Source organism: Nelumbo lutea, chromosome 4, assembly GCF_056320005.1.
Source record: "Nelumbo lutea isolate HS-2025 chromosome 4, American lotus-T2T, whole genome shotgun sequence".
Lineage (NCBI taxonomy): Eukaryota > Viridiplantae > Streptophyta > Magnoliopsida > Proteales > Nelumbonaceae > Nelumbo > Nelumbo lutea.
The window spans coordinates 15,636,301-15,657,395 of record NC_142687.1 but is presented as its reverse complement, the minus strand read 5'-3'; the positions used below and the strand labels follow the sequence as shown (position 1 = coordinate 15,657,395).

Genomic DNA, 21,095 nt, shown 5'->3' with positions numbered 1-21,095 from the left:
GTTGAAGACTACATTGCCTCCCCGCGTTTTGACGATCTGATGGTGGACTCTTACAGGAGGGGGTTCAAGTTGAGCCGGTGGATGATCCGGAATACATACTCCGACCTCGATGTAAGTGCCATAACCACTTCGCGCATAACTCAGGAGATGACCAATGCTGCCGATGGCGAGCCGGACTCTGAAGGAGAGGCAGGGTCTTCGGGTGTTGTTGAAGTGCCCTCCGATGGCGAAGAAGTGGCTCTGGGCATGTAAATTTTTTTTAAGTGTACTGTTTCTTGCAATGGAGTCTTTTTCCCCTTGCTCATCTTCCCCGAGCTGTTTCTTTGCCGGGTTTTTAAATTTCCGTGGTCTTTTATGCCACGAACTGATTTTTTGCCGAGCTGATAATGTGCTGTCTACGCCGAAGTTCCTCGGCTTGCCTTGTGGCACATAGGGCCTGATTTCGTCCACTTCGCTAGGTGGTTTATAGGTAGTATCGCCTCAAGTTCACAATGTTCCACGTTCGAGGTACTCATTTGCCTTCCAAGGTTTCGAGTTCGTATGCGCCCCCGAGCGCTGTTTTTACTTTATAGGGCCCTTCCCAATTAGGTTCAAGCTTGCCGACGCCGGGTTCAGGCACCATAATCTTCCGGAGGACCAGGTCGCCGACTCGGAAGCTTTGTCGCTTTACTCTACTATTGTAGTAGCGAGCTACTTGCTGCTGGTATGCCGCTGTTCGGATGTGCACGAGGTCCCTTACCTCGTCCAGTAGGTCGAGGTTGGTGCGTAACTCATCTCCGTTTGTCCGATCGTCGTATGTTTCTAATCGCAACGTTGGTATTTCGATTTCCGCTGAGATCACCGCTTCAGTGCCATAGGTGAGGTTGAAGGGGGTTTCTCCCGTGGCTGCTTTTTCGGTCGTTCGGTGAGCCCATAAGACACTTGGTAGCTCTTCGGCCCACAATCCCTTAGCTTGATCCAGACGTGCTTTCAGCCCGCGCAGGATGGCTCTGTTCATTACTTCCGTCTGACCGTTTGCCTATGGGTGCGCGACTGACGTGAAATTTTGCCGAATCCCCATGTCCTGGCACCACTCCTGGAACTTGATATCCTTGAACTGTTTGCCGTTGTCAGAAATTAGAACCCGAGGTAATCCGAACCGACATACTATGTTCTTCCAAAAGAAGTTCTGTATGTTTCGGGCCGTAACAGTTGCCAGAGGTTCGGCTTCTATCCACTTCGTAAAATAATCTACCGCAACAACTAAGAATTTTCTTCCGCCTGTTGCTGGTGGGAATGGCCCAAGGAGGTCGATGCCCCATTGTGCAAAGGGCCACGGGCTGGCGAGGTATTTGAGGTCGGAGGCAGGTTGATGGTGGATGTTAGCGTGCTTCTGACACTTGTCACATTTTCTGACGAGCTCGACAGCTTCTGCCTTCATCGTTGGCCAGTAGTATCCTTGTCGAAGTGCCTTTTGGGCGAGTGCTCTGCCCCCCAAGTGTCCGCCGCACAAGCCTTCATGAGTGTCGCGGAGTACAAACTCGGCTTCGGTAGGTCGCAGGCACCGCAAATAGGGGAGTGTGTACGACCGTCGGTATAACCGTTCGTCTATTATGACATATTTGGCCGCCTGGCGCTGCACCCTCTTGGCAACATTGCGTTCTACAGGGAGGGTTCCGTCTATCAGGAAGCTCGCCAGTGGATCGATCCAGCTCGGCTCTGCTTCTAAGATGGGAGCGACCTCCTCTGTCCCCCGAGAATACTAGGCCGAGGTAAGTCCTCTATGTACACAGTTCTCATATTGTTGTGAGTCGTGCTGGCTAACCGGGACAGGGCATCGGCCTCAGTGTTTTCGGACCTCGGGATTTGCCTAATGATGTGTGACCGGAAGTTGAGCAGGGCTTTTTTTACTTTGGCCAAATATGCGATCATGGAGAGATCGCGTGCCTCGTATTCGCCGGTAACTTGGTTTACCACGAGCTGAGAATCGCTGCAGATGACCAAGTGCTTTGCCTTAACCTTTCGCGCTAGGTCCAGCCCGGCGATCAGTGCTTCGTACTCTGCCTCATTGTTGGATGCCGTGAACTCAAAACGTAGTGCGTACTCTACTTTTGTGCCACTCGGGCCGCACAAGACTATTCCAGCTCCGCTGCCCTTCCAGTTTGAGGAACCATCCACGTGAAGGATCCAGGGCTCCTCATCCCAATTTGCTCTTCGCCTAATCAGGAGAGAGGCCACACTGGGTGCTACTTCACGGGGTTCGAACTCTATGGGCTCAGGAGCTCCGGGTTCGCCACAAATGGGGACCTCGGGCTCGACCTGTGGAACTTCATGGCTGAAAGTGCACTCGGTGAAAAAATCTGCCAAAGCTTGGGCCTTGATAGCGGTTCTCGGTTTGTACTGGAGGTCGTACTCGCTGAGTTCGATGGCCCATTTCGTTAGTCGCCCGGAGACTTCGGGTTTGAGTAAAACTTGTCTAAGAGGTTTGTCAGTTAGGACGATGACGGTGTGAGCCTGGAAGTACGGGCGGAGTTTCCGAGCTGCTATTACTAGGGCGTATGCTAGTTTTTCTATCTCTGGGTACCTTGCCTCTGCTCCCTACAAAATTTTACTAACATAATATATGGGTCGTTGGACCCGGTCTGTTTCCTTTATTAGTACCGAACTGACCGCCTCGTCGCTCGTCGAGAGGTATAGTTGTAAGACCTCGCCCACCTCGGGCCGGGCTAAGGTTGGTATACTAGCGAGGTAACCTTTTAGTTCGTCGAACGTGAACTGGCAGTCCTGGGTCCATTCGAACCCTTTGCCTTTGACTGCCTTGAAGAAGGGTAGGCAGCGGTCTATTGACTTAGATAAGAAGCGACTTAGAGCGGCTATGCGGTCGTTTAGCCTCTGAACCTCTTTTACTTTCCGAGGTGGTTTCATATCTAGAATGGCTTTTATTTTGTCCGGGTTGGCCTCAATACCGCGCCGATTGACAATGTAGCCTAGGAACTTGCCCGAGGTGACGCCGAAGACACAATTGTTGGGATTCAACTTCATGCTAAAGTGACGTAGGATTTGGAAAACAGAATCTAAGTCTTGTATCAACTCTTGTGAAAACTGAGTTTTGACGACCATGTCATCTACATAGCACTCTATCTTCGTACCAATGAAGGGCCGAAATAGCTTATTTACAAGTCTTTGGAAAGTTGCCCCGGCGTTTTTTAGTCCAAAGGGCATGACTTTGTAGCAATACAGGCTGAACTCGGTTATGAAGCTGGTTTTTTCCTCATCGGATGGGTCCATCCTAACTTGGTTGTAGCCCGAGTAGGCGTCCAGGAAGCTTAGCAACTCGTTTCCCGAGGTCGCGTCCACTAGGCGGTCAATTATGGGGAGGGGGAAGCAATCTTTCGGGCAGGCTCGGTTCAGGTCGGTATAGTCGACGCACATGCGCCACTTGCCGCTTGCCTTTTTTACCAACACCGGGTTGGCCACCCAGCTCAGGTACTGGACTTCCCTTATGAAGTTTGCTGCGAGGAGCTTCTCAACCTCCTCGTCGACCGCTCTCCAGCGTTCTGGGGCTAAGTTGCGTTTCTTCTGTCTAACGGGTCTGACTACAGGGTCAGTATTAAGTTTGTGAGTTATCAGTCCGGGGCTAATGCCGGGCATGTCGGCCGCGGACCAGGCAAAAATATCTAAATTTTGAAGTAAAAAACTCACCAGTTCGGCTCGTAGGGGGTCTTCGATGGAAGCTCCGATGCTTAGTGTGCGAGCTGGGTCCATAGCTGAAGTCGGGATTGCGACTGTTTCCTCCGTGGGCGAAGCGCGCTCCTCACCTTGCTCCGCCGGCCGCTCTAGCTCGAGGTCGTCGGCCGCCTTGGTTTTTCCCTTTAGGGCGGCAACGTAGCACTTGCGGGACTCGAGCTGGTCGCCCCGCGCTACCCCTATACCGAAGTCCGTAGGGAACTTCATGGCCAAATAGTAGGTGGAGACCGCCGCCCGTAGGACATGCGTGATCGGCCGCCCTATTATGGCATTGTATGGGGAGGGGGTCGCGACTACCAGGAAATCATGGTTGAGTCTGACCGCACAAGGCCATGTGCCGACTTCCACAGGGACAGTTATTTTCCCAAGGGGCCTAACTTCCTCTCCGCTGAAACCTATTAGGGGAGTGTTCGCGGGCTTCAGCTCGCTCCTCTTTAACTGCAACTGGTCAAATGCCGATTTGAAGAGGACGTCCGCTGAGCTGCCCAAATCTACGAGTACGCACCTGACCTCGAAATCGCTGATCCTTAGCTTAATGACAAGCGCGTCATCATGGGGGTAGTGGACTCCTCGCGCGTCGTCCTCCGTGAAAAAGATTGGCTCTTCGGTCTTTGGTCTCTTTGGGGGGTTCCTTTCTTCGAGGGCCGCTTCACGAACTAAAGTCCGGGCTGCTGCCGAGGTACACCCCGCTACCACCGATCCTCCCACTATTACATGGATGGTTCCCCGAACTGGCCTCTCTTCCGGAGGCTGCTTCTGCAACGGTTCGGCAGGTCTGTTGCTAGACTCGGGTGCATCCCTTTCGCGCTCCCCTTGCCGACCTGTTTTATTATTGTTGTGCTGTACAAAGTTTCTCAAGTATCCGCGACGGATGAGTCCTTCTATCTCGTCCCGGAGGTTATTACACTGTTCGATGCTATGACCATGGTCTCTATGGAAACTACAATACAAATTCTTGTTTCTATCGTTTGGATTTCCCTTCAGGCGAGGTGGCCACTTAACGTACGGAGCGTCTTTGATCGTCATTAAGATCTTTGTCCGCCTCGTGTTCAACGACGTGTAGTCCGTCCGAACTGCTAGGGGGCCCGGAAGGACTGGTTCGGCTTCGGCTCCCGGGTCGGGTTTTTTCTACTCACCGGGTTGGAGAGCTCGCCTTCTCTCTTTCTTTTCTCGTTCCCGCCTTCGGTTCGTTGGTTGATCTCTTCCTCTGTCCTCATGAACTTATCCGTGAGTTTGAGGAATTCGGCCACGGTCGCGGGCTGGTTGGCCACCATGTGCCATTTGAACTCTTTGTGCGTCACCCCTCTTTTGGCCACCGCGAGCTGCACTGCGGGGTCCAACCACGGTATTTGCAAGCATGCCTTGTTGAACCGCTTGATGTAGCCCTGAATAGATTCTCCTTCTCTTTGGACCACTCCGAAGATGCTTTTCTCTGTTCTGGGGCATCGCCGGCTAGTGACGAAGTGTGTGGTGAAGACTTGCACGAACTGGGCCCAGCACTTTATCGACCCGGGGGCCAGGTTCCTGTACCAAGTGCGGGCTACCCCCGTGAGGGTGGTGGTAAAGGCCACGCACATGCACGATTCGCTAGCCCTGGCGAGGTGCATTTGCGACTGAAAGGCGTCAACGTGGTCGTTGGGGTCGAAGGACCCGTCGTATTTGTCCAGAGGTGGGAGTTTGAAGTCTCTGGGTAAGGGGATCGCCAGGAGTTCCGATGCGAGGGGGGAACGGAGAGAGCCGGGGTAGCCCCTACCTCGTCTGAGCTCGTGGCTTTGCCTCTGAGTTCCGACAAGGCGCGGGTGGTGGTTTGGCGACTTCGCCGGCGCCTTTGCCGTTGAGCGGGCCTTGTGCTGGCCTCCGTGTTACCGAGCTCGATGGGCCCGGAATGCTGGTAGTCCGCCGCCAGGGCGCTGAATCGATTTTCAGTGAGCGGGAGCTTGGGCTTGGAGCGCCGGGATGCCGACCTCGCGGGCAAGGTTCTCGACCCACCCGCGGGTTGCGAGGTGGGGATGACATTTTTCTCTCTTCGGCCTGGGGACGAGGCCTGGCTGTTGGGGTGGTTTTGGGGCCTGGAGGCCTTCGCCAGGCGGGGGCGCCCATCCTGTGGGGAGGCCTTGACCGGCCTCGGGGCGGGGTGGCGAGGTGGAAGTAGTGGTTGGTTCAATGGCAGTTGGGGGAACTGCTGTTGATAGTGATACTGGGAGATGTTGTGTAGCACTTGGTGCTGGTGAAGCCGGTGTTGCTGGAACTGTTGCATTTGGGCTTGCATTGCCCGCATGCACTGCATCAGGTCCTCCAATCGGTCTTGGCTAGCTGCCAGGGGGACGACAGTTGGTTCAGTGAAAGTTGTCTCAATGGGGAGGGGAAAGGGGACGTTTGTGGTAGGAGGGTTTACGGGTGCCACTGCTTGTGGCGTGTTCAGGATGGGGATCCCATTCGTCGAAAGGGGGATGGTGAACTGTCCAACGCACACTACGGGGACCTGAAGTTGCTCCCCGGTGGCATTTGTCTCTGTGCCGCGTCCGGTGTTGCTGGAGGAGGCCTTGAGTGTTGGGTTTTTTGAAGAAAGGGGGTATCGAAGTTTGGAGGGAGGCTTTTTGAAGCGTTTTCCCACAGACGGCGCCAATTGATGGAGCACGATCCGGCTAGTCTTAGCTGTCCGCTGCCTTGCTTCTGAATTCGGGGTAGCAGGGGACCTGAAACGAAAGAGATGGGAAAGCTCCGGGGGAACCCGGTGTAGAGGCTCCGAAGCTCAAGTTAGAATCCTTCAAAAGCAAGGTAATACCAGATAGTGCAAAGTTTGCATACCTCCGTTGTCGGGGGGCAGGGCTCTTATAGTCATTTCGTGTACTCGTCCCGAGGCCCTTGTCAGATCGGGTATGATTACCCTTGCGCTTGTCAACTTGGCCGTCGTCCCTTCTGTTGAGATAGAACCGTCACTGCCTAACCGTCTAACTGGAGATGGCGGCGTCAGTGGCGGTGGCAGGTGGCCGTTTAGAGTGTTGCTGCCAAACGTCAGATCCCAAGTCAGTCAGGCGTGGCGTCCTCGGGCATGGACTTCCCTGGTGTCAGGCATGGTACGACTTGTTTGGCTTTGGCGCCTAGAAGATGATGCGAAGTGCTGAGCGAGGCGGTCTTGGGCTCGGAGGTATCCCGGACTTACAAGGTGGGTCAGTTCGATGAAGTGTCCCGAGCTGTTACAAGGTGGGTCAGTTCGGCGAAGTGTCCCGAGCTGTTATAAGGGTCAGTTCGGCGAAGTGTATCCCGAGCTATTACAAGGTGGGTCAGTTCGGCGATATCTATCTCGAGCTGTTACAAAGTGGGTCAGTTCGGCGAAGTCTATCCCGAGCTATTACAAGGTGGGTCAGTTCGGCGATGTCTATCCCGAGCTGTTACAAGGTCAGTTCGGCGAAGTCTATCCCGAGCTGTTACAAGGTGGGTCAGTTCGGCGGTGTGTCCCCTTGTCCCCGCCTAGACTTGGCCCCTTCTGCCGAGCTGTCGTTTCTGCCACATGTCACATAATGAAGAGGTCAGGCCAAATCTTCTTTCATCACAATGCTTTATTGGTTTTAAAAGCATGCATTATTTTTTGAAACAAAACCAGTTTATTTTTTCCTTTAAAATCAAAAACGGATTTAAAGAACATGTTTTTATATTTTTTTGTTGACGTGGCAATATCAAAAACAAATGAAAATAAAAACATTCATGCTGTAAAACGCTCCCTTAGTGAATCAAATCCTACGCTCCAACATACCATGTACGTATCAAATGCTCACTAAACAACAAAGCAATGTTATGCATTTGGTGTAGTACACAAGATAATAGATGTTGTTTTTGTATTTATGCAACACAGAGTATTGCACCACCAAATGGGGATATGGGATAGCCTCATCCTTTACTGAATAATGTTATCAGACCATAGAGATGGCCCCATATAGTTAGGACGAAGCTGAGATGATGACAATGGCATACATTAATTGCATGCCAGGCTAACATTCCCATTTTGTCCAAAGTAGTAGAGTATTGAAAAATATATCTAATTTGTATAGTTGTTTGACCAAAATAACCTTCCTAGAATCTCTCTATTTGTTCAGTATTACATAACACATTATAGGGGGAGCTCGTGGGGTGAGAACTGGGCATGTACAGGTTAGATCCCATGACTCGTCTTTTAGAAAAATGCCAAGTTGATGCTAAATTCATAAGTTCATTTCTTCCCGTCCTCTCTCTTCTTTAATTTCTTTCTAACTTTATTTGCAATTTTATTTGTTGTCCATAAACCTATTTATGGGTCGGGTTCGAGCTTAGCTTTTGTCAAAATTCTAATGAGCCTAGTTTAAAGCCCGAACCCAAAACAGTGTAAAATTGGGTCCAAAGTCCAGCCCGTTAACAGGTCTAGTTGTCCATGCATAAAAAATAAGTTAAACTATTTTTCATGAAAAAAAAAGCTAAACTAGAATCATATAAGGATGTTTTTGTAATTTAAAATTATAATTTTAAAAAGAATCTAGATAATTCTTAGACAGTTATTAGATTGATGCTGAGAGCCCATCTGACCACTGACCAAAATAGCATCTGTGGTCCACCTTGTAAATGAAGTATGGGCATATATATATATATATATATATATATATATGTGTGTATGTGTGGTGGTAGTTTACTGTTATTGGAGAATTGCAACAAACACCCCTATAGGCTATAACAGTCATGTGTCCATTTAACAATGGCTAATGCAGTAGGATACTTGGTCAATGGTTACAGGATCCAAGTTTATCCACACCCCCTCGTTACTTCAATTGAGTTGAAATGGTTTTTCAGTATTTTTATCATGTATTTTCATTCTATGATGGCAAAAAGGTATGATACCGAAATATCTTTGACCAATCAAAACCCTCCAAGCAATTTTTATGAATACCACATAATTCATTGCCACTTTCAAGATACCAGTTATAAAATAGTCTTTCCTGATATAATAATTTAACCTTATTGAAGAATTTCAAAAGCTGAATAGATCATTTATTTCAGAGTGGCCCTCTCCCTGGTAGGGGTGTCAATTGGATTGGATTTGGTCCAATCCGATTCAGTCTAATGTGAGTCCATTATAAATGGATCAGGTCTAATCCAGTCTAATGAATGTTTTGGACAAATTTAGGTCGGTCCAATTCAATGTCTGAACTGTCTAATCTGTTTAAATTATTTTGATTTAGATTGGCTTTAACACAAACCCAGTCTATAAACACATTTATTCTTATTTTATATCAATGGAGTAGATATTGGCTTAATCCAACCCAAACCAATATAAATTTATTACGTATGGACCAGGTCCAATCCAATCTAATAAATATTTTGGACCGAATCGATCTAATCCAATATGTCTTGTTAGTCTGTCAAATCCGTCCAAAATGATTTTGGACTGGATGGAATCCAATCCAAAACCAGTCCATTAACACCCTTACTCCCTGGTAGGCTGGTATAATCAATGGGAAGAGGCCACTTTACATTTTATGTAATGAATGCACAAGCATGTTTAGAATTAAGTGGGGTTAATACCAAATAAAATAAAATAAAATAAGTGGGGCATGTTTTCAAGATAATTCATTATAGAGGCCATGATAGCTCAATAAATAAACCAAGGAGAAATGATGGAGAAAGAAAAACTAAAAAGTTGATAAAACTTTTTTGGTGAAGAAAATTTTGATAAAACTAGTATAATTATTTTTCACATTTTATAAAGGTTTGACTATGATATGAAAAGACGTGATATTAGAAAAACTTACAGCCAATAAAAGTGTATAATAAAAGAGATGACCAATTAAGTTGTATTCATCAAAACTCACAGGGGGTGCTTTGATTGGCCTAAACTCTTCCGATACCATGTCTTTTCTTATATCATAGTTTTTTTCTTTTTTACAATTATAAATAAAATCTAAAAAAGAAAACTAATATAAAAGGCACAGGCAATACACATATGCAAGAAAAAAATTAAAATGGTAAAAATATAAATGTTAGCCTTATATGAAATGATACAGTAATTTAAATTCTATAATCTGCATCAAAACCAAGGCAAATCTTCATCATGCGGTACATAGATATAGATCAATAGATGGATATGTTGGTTTCTCAAAATGAAGGCATGACATGTGATATGATGAATTGAATTAAGACGTAATGTAAGAAAATGGTGTTCATTGCAAAAGCCTCCTTACAACTGGTTTAGATCTGTTCATGGGTCAGGTTTGGGTTTGGCTTTTGCTAAAATTTGAATGGGGTTTGGCCTGAAGCCCGGTCTGTGAACAGACCTAAACTAGTTATTAATGCAAAGTTATAGACGATGAAAAAGGGGAAAAAAGCAATGTTTTTAAAACCGACCTGGAGAATGAACTGATAAGGGGTTCGGTTCCTAGGTCGAACGGTTGGCCCGTTTTGACAAAAAAATAAAAAGAAAGGTCAAAACCGTTGAACGGTTTGAATGGTTCAACCACTCGGATCAATGGTTTGCTGACCAAAGCAATGTTTTTTGGTAAAAATCTGGTTTTGAAAAAAAAATGAAACCGATCACCTGACCGGTTCCCGGTTTTTCAGTGCGGTCCGGTTTTGAAAACCATGGGAAAAAGACTAAATGTTGAGGCAAGGTGAGCCATTGTCTACTCTAATATTGTCATCATCCAATTTTTACACTAAGATTGTGTTTGGTACCACTGTCATTTCTACCTGACATGTTTGGGGTCGGCTAATACAAATTTCCGAGACGTTTTCTCCATAAAAATGTTTTGGGTGGATGAATACAAATTGTTGTTTATACTTGAACTGTCAAATTTGACATTTCAACTCTAAACGGCAATGATCTGTCCCCCACATACATTTTTTAGTTGAATCGACTCCCTATGGGACAGGACTATTCATATTTCTTGCCAGTATGTATTGATGAATCCCAAATGTTTCAGGAAAAAACGACAATGGTTGCAAATACAGCCTAAATGAGCTTGAAAACTTAAAAAGTGTTTTGTACCTTGGTCTTAAAAAAGGTGTGGTGTATTTCAAACCACTGGGCCCTACCATTGTTGGCTTGAAACTGTGTTATGAAACTCACAAGTCACAACACCATGGTGGTTTGCTGCATGTTGTGGGGTGGCTTGTAAGCAAAACCATTCACATTGGCAACCCCCTCTCCTATTGTTTGGAATTCTGATATACTCCCCGCAGGGCGTGTCTCACAGTATATTACAGCCATGCATTGGGAATATCTCCCTAAAACTGAAATCTTATAAGTACGGTAATGTTCTGAATGTGTGACTCCAAAGTTTTGTGAGATTGGTGTGAGGAGAAAATCCAAACTCTTTTGTGTGTGTTGTAAAACAGAAAACAATTAAAAAAAAACATCCATACACCATGGCGTTTTCTAAAGTAAGATGAATTATAGAGATAATAAAGTAATGAACACCACCCTAACGAAGAACTTTCAAAGGCAATAACGTTTTTTATTTTTCACTACAAGACAATGCTAGATTATTAAAAAGCACACAGAAATACAGTAATGTTGAAAAAAAAAATTTCTTCAGTTCGTGCATCTCCCTAATGATTGCTGGATCCAGCTTTCGATAATGTGAGGGATGGTAAGTCATGGGGCCCCAGTCTATTGAATACATCATATGACCCATGATTTATTTCTCTCCTATTGGCTCAAAAAAAAATTCAGAGTCTAATAAAAGATTTTGATATTGTCAAAATGGGAGCCAGTGATTGACAAGCACGTTTAGGCTTGTTATTCCACACAAGATTGTGATTGTCACTCTACTCTCTCTTATATATTTTAATAAGTGACTCATCAATCATCCTTTTGTTGTAAACTTGTGATTAAACAATATTAGCTCCACCCCTATCCTCTGATGAAACGAAATAATATAATTTCGCTTCAAATTGTAAAACTTTAGTTGATGGCCCCCACATAATTGCGCCATGTATGTTTCAATATTTGTATTACACTATTACTGGTGGACCCTTATGTTTTGTACTTTGTTTTCAATTCCAAGTTTCATTACCCTCTTGAGAAGTTTGAGATTATCGTTTATTTTTTTCCCCTTTTTAATAATATTGGATGACTGCTAGAGTCTAGAGAGATCTTTTTTGCATTCTTCCCCGTTTAGTCATTCCACCTTGCACGTGTTAGGTCCATCTAATTAAATTAAATAGAAATTTGAAAACTGATTAAAACAAACAATGTATTACAAAATTTAGAATGATGCATTTTAGGGTTTCGACAAGTGGACCCTTTTTTTAACTTTTGGGTTCTCAGAGAGAGAGAGAAAGATGCACACAGTTAATTATACACAAGTGAAGAGAGGAAGAACAAAGTTCAAAATTCAAATACTATGCGAAGGTGAAAGAATTCTATTTCACGTGATGCCCAAACAAGCTATGGAAATTGAAAATCTACTTTTTTTTTTTTGGTTGTGGTTATAAAGTGATTCTCTCGGAAATACTTCTCCTTCAGGCTTATATATTGAAACAAGAAAAAGTGGGGATGACACATGACAGTTCAAAATGGCACCCCTTATTCCTTAAAAAAGCATTTTTTTCAAAAGTTAGCTTGGCAAACAACAATCATGCCAAACAGGCTTGGTCAAAAAACACTAAACGACGGAAACAGTCCTCGAATCAAATCCCATGCGATGTGGATTATTTAACAATCATCCCAGTTTTCCACTTACCCTTGTTTCTGTTTCATGTTCTGCTGCTGCTGCTGTAGGCAAACCGGCAAAAATATCTATCCAGAAAAGCTTTTCCATTTTAAGTAATTAAACTTTTAACATGTAGAACTGGAATTCGATTATCAGCACGTCAGCCCCTACTAAGAATAAGTGATTTTTTAAGTCATGAATGTGACATACAATCATAACTGATTGCATAGTTTTCAAAGTGCCAAGGCGAGACCAGGCGATCACGGGGCGCCTAGACACCCCTAGGTGGTGGATTCTAAACATATGAACCAAATTATTAACAATCTGAAATACATGAATTCATTTTGCCTGCTTTTTGTATATTGGTATGAATGAAAACTTTGCAAGTATATATAGATATAGAAAAAGGAAAAAGCTACGATACCGGAAAGACATGAAGAGGTTTGACCAATCAATGCACCCCCGTGAATTGTCACGAATAGCGCTTGATTGGCCACCTCTTTTATGACACCGGATGATTGGCTCTAAACTTTTCCAGTATCATGTCTTTCCGGTATATCATAGTCGAACCCGAAAGAAAAATGATAGCAGGGAAAGCAAATACCATATCAGAAAAATATTTACAGATACCTTGGATATTAGTTAGTAAAATCAGTCTATAGATACAAGCCAAAGATGAACCGCCAAGCAACCAAAAACAAGTCCAGCTTACACTGGCTAAAGCCTTTCATGGTTGAAGTCTCACTACACGATCAAAAATACTGTCATAAAGCAGAGGAAAGGGGGTACCAGCTGCCTAGCACAAGAAGAGATCAATTAATAGTGAACAATTGACACCAAGGTCGTAGCTGAAAAATTGGTTTTGCCATTCCCAGAAATTTTAGGTCTCCAGCCATGTCAAACTACCAACTATCAAGAATCTACTCGGTAGTTCCCCAGCAGATGGTGCAAGGTACGTAATTTTTTTCCTGCACATAATCATTATTAAGTTACAGCAAATACATTATAAATGCAACCAAGAAAGTGGCAAAAGCTCATACCTCTGGATGTCAATATCTGTGATATAGATAAAGCCAGCAACATTACTGCATTGGACAGAAGCACAGTTGTCATCAGAGTCGCAAAATGAAAAAGCAAAGTTTACAAACCACTACAATACAGGTGTGTGTATAACCGTATACATAGCTTTCATGCAGGCTCAAGAGAGCAAAATTGATCTGAATGGATGGTAACCATATTCTTTTTATCATACTTTTTTTTTTATAATAAAAAGGAAATTTATTAAAAAAGAAAAAACATTACAAGGTTATAAGATATCACCCAGCAAAATAACAAACCAAAACCAATCAACCCCCTTGAGGACAACCAAGCACCCCCTCCCCCGAACAAAATAACAAATACAACATCTGAATAACACCAGACCCAGGACATGCCTTCAAGAACCACAGCAAAACATGCATTCTAAGGCTATGTTTGGTTTGAAGGAAAGAGTAGGGAAAGGAAAGGAAAGGCAAGGAAACCTTTAAAAACTTTGTATAGGTTTTTGATATCTTTCCCTTCCTTCCCCTACCTTTACAAACTTTGTATAGAGGAAATACTCACAAGCCAGAGAGAAATAGTGGGAACATTTGCAGGTCACTTTAGGAGCATATATAGAAGGCCACTGAAAGGTATGGTTGGAGGGCTTGGATTGGCCAACTTTGAAGAGAGAAGAGAGGGATTGGTTGGCGAAGAAATTTAAGTTGGAAGAAATAAAAGAGGCAGTATTTTCGATGGATAGATCAAAGGCACCGGGCCCAGATGGTTTTACGATGGCTTTCTACCAAGATTGTTGGGAGATTCTAAAAGAGGATATACTGTTGGAATTTGATGAATTCCATAAAAGATGAGTGATTAACCCAGGGCTGAATTCCACATTCATTGCTTTAGTTCCCAAGAAAAGTGAGGCAAGCACCCAAAGGACTACAAGCCGATCAGTCTAGTTAACAGCCTCTATAAGATCATCACGAAGGTGCTGTCAATTAGAATCAGAAAGGTGCTACACTGCTACATCTATCATCTCGAACAATCAAGGAGCCTTCGTGAGGGGGAGACAAATAACAAACCAGATACTTGTAGCAAATAAGAGTTTAGAGGATTACAAGAGATCCAGGAGAAGAGGAGTGGTCTGCAAACTAGATCTGGAAAGGGCTTATGATATGGTTGATTGGTCCTTTCTATTGGAGGTGATGATGAATTTTGGGTTCGGAGGTATCTAGTGCAATTGGGTGATGGGATGCATTAAGGATTGTCATTATTCTATCTTGGTGAACGAGACAGTGGTGGATTATTTCCCAGCTTTGAGGGGGATTAGACAAGGAGACCCTCTATCCCCCTTTTTGTTTACATTGGTAGCTGAAGGGCTGGGGGGTTTGATATCTAAAGCAAACTCCATGGAGCTTATAAGAGGGTAGAGAGTTGGAAGGGATAATGTACCACTTACACATCTACAATTTGCAGATGATACAATTCTATTTTGTGAAGGTGGGGATGTCATTTGGATTAAAAATTTGAAACTCTCTATACAGCTCTTTGAATAGATGTCAAATCATAAGGTGAACTTTGAAAAAAGTTGTATAGTTGGAGTCAATATGGGGGAAGGGGAGATGGGGGAGTATGCAGATATTTTGGGATGTGCAGTGTCTAAATGGCCATTAAACTACCTGGGCTTACCTTTGGGAGATAATCCTTAGAGAGATGATTTTTTGGCCCCTGTTGTGGAGAGATTTGAAAAGAGGTTGGCCGACTAGAAAAGAAATTATTTGTCTCTTGGAGGGAGAATCACCTTAATTAGGTCTACGTTGGCTAACCTTCCTATATACTTTATGTCAATTTTTAGGATACCGGTGAAGGTTGCTAATAGATTGGAAAAGCTAATGAGGGATTTTCTGTGGGAACCAGGGGAGGAGAAGAGGGACCATAGGGTCAAATGGGAGGCGGTCTGTAGAGGTAAAGAGGAGGGAGGGTTCGATATTGGTAATATTAGGACTAGGAATCTGGCACTACTAGGAAAATGGTTATAGAGATTCTCACTGGAGAAAAATAGGTTGTGGGCTAAGGTGGTAGGAAGTATACATGGACTGGTAGATAATGGATGGGATTCAGGAAATCTAGCAAGGGCTACAAGAGCTACCCCTTGGAGAGCCATTCAAGCCATCTTGCCTTTATTCTCTCCATGGATTAGGTATGACTTGCACTCTGGTAACCTTATCAAATCCTGGGAACAAGTTTGGGTTGGGGACTCCCCTCTGAAAGATCAATTTCCAGGCCTTTTTGCTTTGTCTTCCCTCAAGAATGAACCAATTTCTTCCTTTCTTGTTCCATCCAATTCACCTTCTGGGTTTGGTTGGAATCTAAGTTTGAGAAGAGGTGTTAGGGACACAGAATTTGCTTATACTATAGCCTTACTATCTATCCTTGAAGGGGTATTTATTGAGCCATCTAAAGCAAATAGCAGAATCTGGACACTCACCCCCTCGGGTTCCTATACTTGTGCCTCCTTTTTCAAAGCATTGTTACCCTCTCATCCCGCTGGCTTTTCCTTCCCTATTAAAAAAGTGTTGTGTCGACCTATACCTCCTAAGGTTGGGAGTTTTTGTTGGGAAGCATTCCTGGGAAGAGTTAATACAGGGGATCTACTCCAAAGGAAAAGACCCAACAACTGCTTGTCTCCTAACTGGTGTGTTCTCTGCAAGTCTGTCCGGATATCACTTACTAATATCTTGTCAGTTTGTTAAAACTATTTGGGTATGGTTTACTTCTTTGTTTGGATGCAGGTGGACTCCCCCTTTGAATGTTCCAAGCTTGTTTTCTTCCATTCCTAGTTGGCCAACTAAAAGGGCTAAAATCATGTGGAGGTGTGGTAGAGCTGCAGTCTGTTGGATAGTGTGGGAGGAGAGGAACTCAAGGATCTTCTCAAGTAAAGAGAGAGGTGTGGAAGAAATCTTGGAGATCATACACATTAGACTGATACAATGGTTGAAAACATTGGGGCTGTTCAAAGTGTTTTCAGTTGATGAACTGTTAAGGAATTGGAAGGAGATTGCAGATTCAGGCTTATGTAGAAAGTTAGCAAAAGCTTGCTGGACTCCACCTACTGGATTCACCAAACTGAATTTTGATGGCAGCAGCATAGGCAACCCAGGGCCTTTTGGAATTGGAGGTGTGATAAGGGATGGAACAGGAAACCTGTTAGCCATGTACTCTGGGCTGATTGGGGTGGGAGACTCATTGATGGCTGAGATTTTTGGAGCTATTGAAGGGATTCAAAGGGTCAAGGAAATGAAGATCAAAAAGGTGTTTATAGAAGGTGATTCCGAAATGGTGGTGAAATGGCTAACAGAGGACAGTGCTATGATGTGAAAATACAGCAATGAAAAGAGGAAGTATAAGTGGTTAACCAAGGACATGGAAATTCAATGTAATTGGATTAAGAGAAGTGTAAATGCATTGGTTGACGGTCTAGCTAGGCAAGGGGTAAATAGAGACACATTATTCTGGGCTGTTTTGTAGTCACTACACGATCAGAAAGTTTCTTGGGTAGATGGAGTTAAGACTTTTTAGCTCCATCTCTTTGTAATCCTGTTTTATCATTAATAAAATTTCACTGTTACTGATAAAAAAAATAGCCTAAAATCCAGAATAACCCCTTAAACCATGACTATCAGCTTGAAAACAACACCTCAAACAATCACCACTTCTTCGAATTCCACTTCCTCGTTTTCCACTGTCTTGCTAACTTGAATCTCCACATCAACAACTTTTTCCAAATTGACCACTCTTCTCTCATCCAGCCTTGCTTGATCAACCGAAATTTCTGCCTCCTATTGAATCTCCAAGTCTTCTAAACTAATTTCATCTTCCACCACCTGGTTCTCTTGAATTTCCCCCAATTCCTTCATGCCTACCATGGATTTCCTTTACCTGAAGACTTTGTTTTCTGCAATCCTTTTATTTCTCACTTTAACTCCCACCCCCAATCTCTTATAGATCCTTTGGAATATGTTGCGAGGACCTGCACTAATTACCCCCTCCAAACACAAAAAGCTTTGGTCACATGCACTAGATTACCTTTGTTTGAACCTTTAAATTTCTTCCTGTTATGCAGGAGAGAAGAATGGAAGAAGAGAGAAAAGAGAGAGAAGAAGAGAGAAGAGAGAACTGAGAGCAAAAAGATACTGCTGGCGGCGCAGCCTTTTTAATATATATACTAGGGTGACAGCAACTAAAATAAAAAGGAGTAAAAGTATAATAGTACCCCTGCGGTACTATACATAGGAAAAAATAACAGCTGTTAACACTCCCCCTCAAGTTGGGATATAGATGCCAATCATGCTCAACTTGTAACATAAATCGTGATGTCGTGAGTGGTGTAGTCCTTTTGTAAAAATGTCTGCAAGTTGATCCTCAGAGCTGAAATAGGGAGTACACACTTCCCCTGTGATAACCTTCTCTTTGATAAAATGCTTGTCAACTTCGATGTGTTTAGTTCTATCATGTAGCACAGGGTTAGCAGCAATGTTTATGGCTACTTTGTTATCACAGAATAGAGTCATAGCACACTTTGCTTTTTGCTTCTCCAAGTAACTAGATTTCCTCTTATGAAGGTACAATAGCCACTAGTTGACTTTCTGTCATTTAGGGATCCTGCCTAATCTGCATTAGTATACACTTCAACTTTCAAATGTTTGTGCCTTTGAAACAACAAGCCAGCACCTGGAAACCTTTTAAGGTATCGGAGAATTCTTTCTGCTGCTTCAAGATGAGTGGTCATAGGGGCATGCATGAACTGGCTAAGGACACTAACTGCATAAGCAATGTCTGGGTAGGTCATAGAAAGATATAACAATCTCCCTATAAGTCTCTGAAACTGTTTCACATCCTTGATAGGTTCACCTTGGCTGTCACCTAATTTATGGTTGGGATCAATAGGGGAATCAACTGGCTTCACTCCCATTTTTCCTGTATCTTGGAGTAAACCTAGGACATACTTCCTTTGGGAAATGAAGATACCCCTTTTTGAGCGGGCAACTTCAATTCCTAGGAAGTATCTTAGAGGACCTAGATCCTTTACTTCAAACTGTGTGGCAAGAAAACTCTTCAACTTTTGGATTTCATCCTTCCAATCGCCAGTGATAATTATATCATCAACATATAATATCAAAGCAGCAATTTTACCCTCATCTTTTCACAAACAATGTGTGATCAGATTGACATTGCTTGTATCCTTTCTGCTGAACCGCTGCATGGAATCTGCTAAATCAGGCTCTCGGTGATTGTTTTAGCCCGTATAAAGACTTCTTCAACCTGCACACCTTTCGTTCATTGTCTTGAGCCTGAAAACCAAGGGGTTGTATCATGTAAACTTCCTCTTCAAGGTCACCATTCAAAATTGCATTCTTGATATCAAGTTAATGTAGATCCCAGTCAAGATTAGCAACAAGAGAGAATAGAACTCTAATGGAGTTCATCTTGGCAATGGGTGCAAAAGTCTCTGCATAATCAACTCCGTACATTTGTGTAAACCCCTTTGCCACTAAACGAGTTTTATACCTCTCCACCGTGCCATCAGCCCTATGTTTGACTGTGAACACCCATTTACATCCAATTGGATCATTTCCCTTTGGAAGATCTATAAGTTCCCATGTGCCATTTTTATGAAGGGCATGAATTTCTTCCTTCATAGCATCTGTCCATTCAGGTACTGAAAGAACTTCTGCCGCATTATTAGGGATAGGGACACTATCAATGGATATGAGAAAGGCTCAAAAAGAGGGTGAAATGTTTTCATAGGAAACAAAGTGGGAAATGGGGTGTTTAGTGGTGCACGATCTAACACCTTTCCTGTGAGCAATAGGAAGGTCAAGGTCATTAGCAACAGAGGTATCAATTGTAATGGGGTCAGGGACATCAATGGGAACCAAGATACATGAGCGAGTATCATCCACCCCCGAAGAGTTTAATGGCATTGGAGGTACAGCTTCTATATTCTCCACAACTCTTGAATTTGGTTGGCCTTTGTGACGACGGAAGAAACACAAAAAGGAAGAGGGAGTTGAATCGGTTTCTCCTCATTCCTACTCTCCCCCTGAGGAGAAATAGGGAAAAAAAAGCTCACTCTCAAAGAAAGAGACATCCATGGAAACATAGAATTTCCGAGAAACTGGATCAAAACAACGGTATCTCTTCTGAGTGAAGGAATACCCCAGGAATATGCAAGGAATAGCACGATGATCCAATTTTCCACGAGTGGGGGCAAATTTTGGACAAAGCAACGACAACCAAACACACGAGGAATGGGAAGAAGGGGGGCCTTAGGAAAGAAAAGCTGATGTGGGGCTTTGCACTCTAACCAACGAGAGGGCATACGGTTGATGAGGTAGGTAGCACAAAGGACAACCTCAAGCCAAAAGCATTTTGGGACATTCATATGGAGTAGTAAACCCCAAGCCACTTCAAGGAAGTGTCGGTTCTTTCTTTCAGCAACACCATTTTGTTGTGGTGTTCGGGCACAAGAGCTACGTTGAAGTGAACCACGTGACGCAAAAAATCTCGTGAGATCACTATGAAAATACTCTTTAGCATTATCTGACTGAAAATTTTGGATTTCAGTTTGAAATTGGGTGAAGACCATCCGCTGAAAATCTTGGATAATTTTTGGTACTTCATCCCTGGTCCGCATGGGATATACCCATGTATATCTAGAATAATCATCAATAATGGTAATAAAATACTTGTAGCCACTCTCATATGGTAAAGTAATAGGGCCCCACACATCAAAATGAACAATCTGAAAAGGAAATTCAGATTTATTATTTTTTGAAAGAAAATGAGTTCTACACTGCTTACTCAACTAACAAGTTTGACAAGAGAAATCTGAAACAAACACTAACTTAAACAATTCTGGAAACACCACTTTCAAAGACTCAAAAGATAAATGACCAAGACGACAATGCCATAAATAAACTTGACTCTTACAGGACTGACTCTTAGACTCTCTGACTTGAAGACTAGCCTTATTCCCCAGCATGTAAAGTCTATCAACCATACATTCTCTACCAATCGTCCTCCTTGAGGCCAGATCCTGGATCACACAGTAAAAAGGGAAAAAGGTCACTGAGCAGTTTAAGGAATTAGTAATACTACTAACAGAGAACAAATTAATGAGAAATTTCAGAACATGTAAAACATCAAAGAGGGTAAAGCCGAGAGGGAGAGAAATGGTTCCTTGACCAGCTATGGTAGTATATGATCCATCAGCTAGTCTCACCTTTTCTCTTCCAGAAAGAAGGTGATAGGTTTGAAAGTAAGAGGACGTACCAGTCATGTGTTTTGACGCTCTAGAATCAATGATCCAGGGAGTGTCAGGGTTATGATAAGCAACATGGAAAGTTGTGGCAGAGTTACCTGATGTAGACGCAATTGAAGTTGAGGGAGGAGCATCCATCTGACGAATTGCTCTACCATAGAGCTCTAAATGGTCGCGGAAGGAATTTATAATATCCTCCCTTAGGTCAGATCCAGATGAATGTGTCTGAGTCACAGTATGAATGGGGGACCGATTCTCTTGAGTAGCCATGTTTGCCATAGTGTGTTTTCTTGTACCTTGTTGTCCTGACTACTTTTTATTCACATCTGAACCTTGCTTCTTAT

General features: G+C 43.7%; 1 protein-coding gene across 2 annotated transcripts in view; it reads right to left on the bottom strand.

Moving 5' to 3' along the window:
* Nucleotides 1-13,012: 13,012 nt before the first annotated feature.
* The window catches only part of LOC148854147 (protein CLP1 homolog), a 32,276-nt gene continuing 24,193 nt past the window's right edge, over nucleotides 13,013-21,095 (bottom strand). For both annotated transcript variants that reach the window (XM_088941793.1, XM_088941794.1), the window contains 2 exons: nucleotides 13,445-13,489; nucleotides 13,013-13,372 (listed from right to left, as the gene is read on the bottom strand). In XM_088941793.1, coding sequence (XP_088797919.1) covers nucleotides 13,285-13,372; nucleotides 13,445-13,489 — 133 coding nt within the window. In that variant the 3' untranslated portion in view covers nucleotides 13,013-13,284. The remainder of the gene's footprint in view (nucleotides 13,373-13,444; nucleotides 13,490-21,095) is intronic.